Genomic DNA, 4,975 nt, shown 5'->3' with positions numbered 1-4,975 from the left:
AAAAAAAAAAAAAAAAAAAAAAAAAAGAGATCCTGGACTTCAACACACACACATACACAAAGTAATTCTTAAGAGACTAGTCCGGTTTCCTTTTTCCCCTGAAATTTGTCAGAGAGACAGTGACCTTGAGACTAATCCAAATACAACTTGCTTGACTCAGATAAACACTAAGTGAAGGACCAGTCTTGTAGGAGTCATTATTGTATCATCATCACTTAACATACGCTTTCCATGATGGCATGAGTTAGGCAGTTTGACTGGAAATGGCAAGCTGGAGAGCTGCACCAGGTTCATCACTCAAGCAGCGGTTACTACTCATTATTGCTAGCTGAGTGAAGTGGAGCAACGCTCTGCCAGGAAATGAACTCACAGCCTCATGGCTGTGAGCTCAATACACACACACACTCAAGTAGTCTTTACCAGAAAGCATGTATTGAGGATGGCTAAGTGAGAGTGTGAAAGATGGGAGAGATGAGAATAGATGTGAATGCAGTGACTGGTGAAGATGGAAGGAAAAGTGGACAATGGTGTTTCTCAGTTTGAGGCATATAAGGAAAATAGCTGTAGGTCAGGAAGGAGGGGGTGTAAAGTGGTAATACAAGTGGATGGTGGAGAGTAACAGGATAATAAAACAATAGACAGATGAGAAATCAGATGACATGAGGTGTCAGAGAGAGAAATGATGCACAGTGACTGAGATGGAGGTCAGAGGCACTTAGGGGTGGATATAGTGAATGACAGAGAAAAAAGGAGTGTTGATGATAGATATGACAGGGTAATCAGGAGAAAAGGGCATCCAGTGAAAATAAAACGCTAAGGAGTGAGTCTTCATATATTTTCTCGAACCATAATCAATTGTGATGATGATTGTGATAATAGCAATTTCTTACAAAGGCACAAGACAATGCATATATAGTATGGCCCAGTCAACTTGTACTTTTGGTTGAGAAATGCAGTCAACACCAGCAAGATTTGAATGCAGAACACAGAAGACAATGGCTAAATGCTGTTTGTCGTGCATTTATCCACCACTATAATTGCTGTCACTTCACCATTTTAAACTCTTTTACAGCAGAAAGCAATTTTAAATACCAATCTATCTTTTGTTGAGGAATGTCATGTTTGAAGCAGTTTTCTGTTGAGATATGTCAAGATTAATGAAGCAACGTGACTTGCTGAAAATACCAATTCTACTTTTTAATAGATATTTAACACCATTACTGAAATAACCATGAAATTTAATTTTGTAGTGAAAGCATTAACAACGATGATGACAATAACCTCAGCAATAAATATTATTTAACCATTATTGTTCATATTACACTCTTAACAAAAAACAGAAGAAATCAAACATTATGTTATACAATCTGTTGTTCGGAGCACATTACTCAAACCTATTGTTTGTAATTCCATAATTTTGTGAAATAGAATTGTTCTGGTCTATACTTATTATTTACAATCTTTAAGAATATTAATAAAAAAAAAAATAACAAGGAGAATGGATGATAGAACTGGTAGAGTAGTAGACAAAATATCAAATGCTATTTAATTATGCTCTTTATTTTCATCATATTTAAACGTCCACATTTCCATGCTTGCATGGGTTGGATGGAGTTTACCGAGGCAGATTTTCTACAGCCAAATGCCCTTTCTGTTACTAACCCTTATCTGTTTTCGGGCAAGGTGGGATTTCTTCATGGCCAGACATGTTTCTGCAGAATGGCATTTATTTATAACAATTATGTGATATCAAGACAAAAAGACACAAACACTCACATCACATATACATAATACACACACACACAGAAACATAATGGGCTTCTTTCAGTTTCCTTCTACGAAATGCACTAACAAAACTTTGGCTGGCCTGAAACTATGAAAGACATTTGACAAGGTGCTATGTAGGACTGAACCCCAAACCATGCCTGCTCTCTGAGTTCAAATCTCACTAAGCCCCATATTTCCTTTCATCTCTATGAGACCTATAAAATAAGCACTTGCATCCATGCCTAATAAACTATGCCCTAGAAAGCACTGCTCCAGCATGACCTCAGTCCACTGAAATCAATAAAACAATAAACAAACATTGTATTAATAAGTTTTGGCACATCCTATTTAGTACCTATATAATTAAGAATAGTTGAGTACCTTGCTAATAGCAATAAATCAACTCCCTGTCCTGGTTTCATTTCTTAATTAGAAATACTTCAGTTACATTGTTACAAGACAAACAAATCATCTCATTTCCTTCTCGTTATAAAGCTCAAGTGTTATGCCTGCTTTAGATAACATTAAGAGGTATGCTGCTTATGACAGCCCATCAAAGCTGGTGACAGCAGTCATCCTCCTCTGCCTCCAGCACATTATTCCTCATAGGAGTGGACAGGGCTGACAAGACTGATACAAGAGAGGCAGATCCTGTGGTGCTGATAGTACTGAAAGTGACCCCAAACAACAGACGCAGGGGGTTGATGACGATGTCACCTCTCTTCATGCAGTCTCCAGCGTTTGGTTTCAAAGCGCTCTACTCCAGCATCACACACAGACCTCCATGCCTTCTAATTAATGGCCAGGGCCTCTAAATAATTGGGAGGGACACCCATAAAATGAGAGACCGCTTGAGATGATTATGAAAACAAAGTTTTGGATGTCCATAAGTTGTCAGAAAAGGTAGTACAGCAGGCTAAATTTCTAACTATATTTAGTTTTGATTCTCTTCAACATCATCATAGCTATCATAATCATACATCTGGCTCCTATGTAAGTATAGGCTGGCTAGTTTGATGAGCTGGAGACTGCATCATGCACCATGTTCTATAGCTGGATGCCCTTCTTAATACCAAACACTTCAGAGAGTGTACAACATAGTGAAAGCTGAAAATCCACTCACAAGGCTTTGGTCAGTTTGGAGCTGAAGTAGAAGACAAGCCCAAAATTCCACATGGAAGATTGAACCTGAAACCAAGTGGTTGGGAAACCACCTTCACATCTATATCTTGATCAATTTCTTAAATGGAAGTCAATATTGTAACGTATGTATATAAGCATTTCTACAACATGAATGGCTGAGAATGCTAATTATCTCCTTGTCACAGTCACTATTAGACATTGCTTGGACAAAGAATCGGGATAAAAATAGTTTCTTATAATACAACATCTGATACTCTTTCACACTCTGTCCCACTGCATCCCTGGTATTCATTCCATCATCTCAGCTCGTCTGATTCAAGATGATACGGGGCAGTGGAAGTGGAGCAATTCATTTGGCACAGCTCTCTCGTGCTTCTTCAAAACATGGTTGTGTGGTTAAGAAGCTCACTTTGCAATCATGTGATTTTGGGTTCAGTCCCATTGCACAGCACCTCAGGTAGTTACTTGTGTAGCTGCACGTTCTGTTGTTGCAGTGTATAAGAGGTAGAGTGTTGATCATTTTTGAAAATGAAGGACAAACAACCACATACTATTAGATTGGATTCAAAGTAGGAACTTTTATTTCCCAACTAAAAGATAATAACTTATTCACTTGGGTTACAGACATATTTTTAAAATATTTACATCTATATTTCAATATCTAAAGATATGACTGATATGACAAAAAAAAAAAAGTTATAATCTTAATGTTAATTTTCTTTCTTTAAGAAAGATATGACAAGCTTAACACTTTCAAATTTTATCTATAAAGTCTGTGAGATAACTAACTCTGTAATTGCCGGTTCCAAACCTGGATGAGACAACAGGAGGGTAGTAGGTGTAGGGTCAGCACCTCTGCACAACCAACAAGAGAACATGTGAAGCAGGTCCTAGTAAGGGGAACGCTGATAAAAATGTTGACAAAATTTTTTTTAAATGTACCAAGAATTAATTCTTCAATGGCAAAGTTAGAAGACAAAATAGAAGTGATCTTTCATCTACCTTTTTAATATCCAGTATTGCTAGGATTGATATACATAAGCACACATCACACCCACACATATAAATACATCTGCCACACTAGCACACCTGCACACACACACACACACAACAAGGAACTTACCTTGACATTATATGCTATATGCCCCTGCAAGAGGGATTCAGGTGTATGTACCCATTTAGTCTCTGAAAAATCAAATGGAAAAAAAATTAAATTAAATTAAATATAGTTTTAAAATTTAACAATTTCAAGTAATTTTTCTATAAGACAACAACACACAAAATCACTGATATAAATTGCATCAATTGCTCTAGGCTAAAAAAAACACCCCAGAACCCCCCCTCCCAGACAAACAGTGTCCTTGATAGCAACTTGCTTTAGTTTTTATTATATAAAGTCACTTGTTACCTCTGCCTTAGCGAAGGCGGAGGTATTGTTTTCAGTTGTGTTTGTTTGTCTGTCCATGGACAAGATATCTACAGAACTGCTGGATGGATTTGGACGAAACTTTTAGGGATATTTGGCCTCGTGACTGACATGAACTGATTAGATTTTGGGATCGATCTGGTACCGGACAAGGATTCTGGATTATTTTTCTATATTTCCTTTACCTTACATGTATATGTAAAGTTTCACATAGTTCTCTCGTACATGCACACACATACTCACACATTTTCAGTGTTGAACATTATCATCCCACTTCCACTGTACACACACATGCATGCAAACATACATCTCTTTTACACACACACATATACGGCGGTAAGCTGGCAGAAACGTTAGCACGCCGGGCGAAATGCTTAGTGGTATTTCGTCTGCCGCTATGTTCCGAGTTCAAATTCCGCAGAGGTCGACTTTGCCTTTCATCCTTTCGGGGTCGATTAAATAAGTACCAGTTACGCACTAGGGTCGATATTATCGACTTAATCCGTTTGTCTGTCCTTGTTTGTCCCCTCTGTGTGTAGCCCCTTGTGGGTAGTAAAGAAATAACACACACACATATACTCACACTTCAAATGCGGTTTATCGGCTTTTTCACACCTTCCTTTCTCATTCATACGATGC

At 37.8% G+C, this 4,975-nt stretch overlaps 1 protein-coding gene across 1 annotated transcript in view; it reads right to left on the bottom strand.

Moving 5' to 3' along the window:
* Positions 1 to 4,975, bottom strand: part of LOC106877366 (PTB domain-containing engulfment adapter protein 1) — an 85,792-nt gene that overhangs the window by 27,490 nt on the left and 53,327 nt on the right. The window contains exon 3 of the mRNA XM_052974128.1: positions 4,034 to 4,095. Within this exon, the coding sequence (XP_052830088.1) occupies positions 4,034 to 4,095 (62 nt within the window). The remainder of the gene's footprint in view (positions 1 to 4,033; positions 4,096 to 4,975) is intronic.

This window comes from Octopus bimaculoides, chromosome 17, assembly GCF_001194135.2.
Source record: "Octopus bimaculoides isolate UCB-OBI-ISO-001 chromosome 17, ASM119413v2, whole genome shotgun sequence".
In the NCBI taxonomy this organism is placed as follows: Eukaryota; Metazoa; Mollusca; class Cephalopoda; order Octopoda; family Octopodidae; genus Octopus; species Octopus bimaculoides.
Note: the sequence above shows the minus strand (reverse complement) of the source record. Positions and strands in the feature narration are given on the sequence as shown.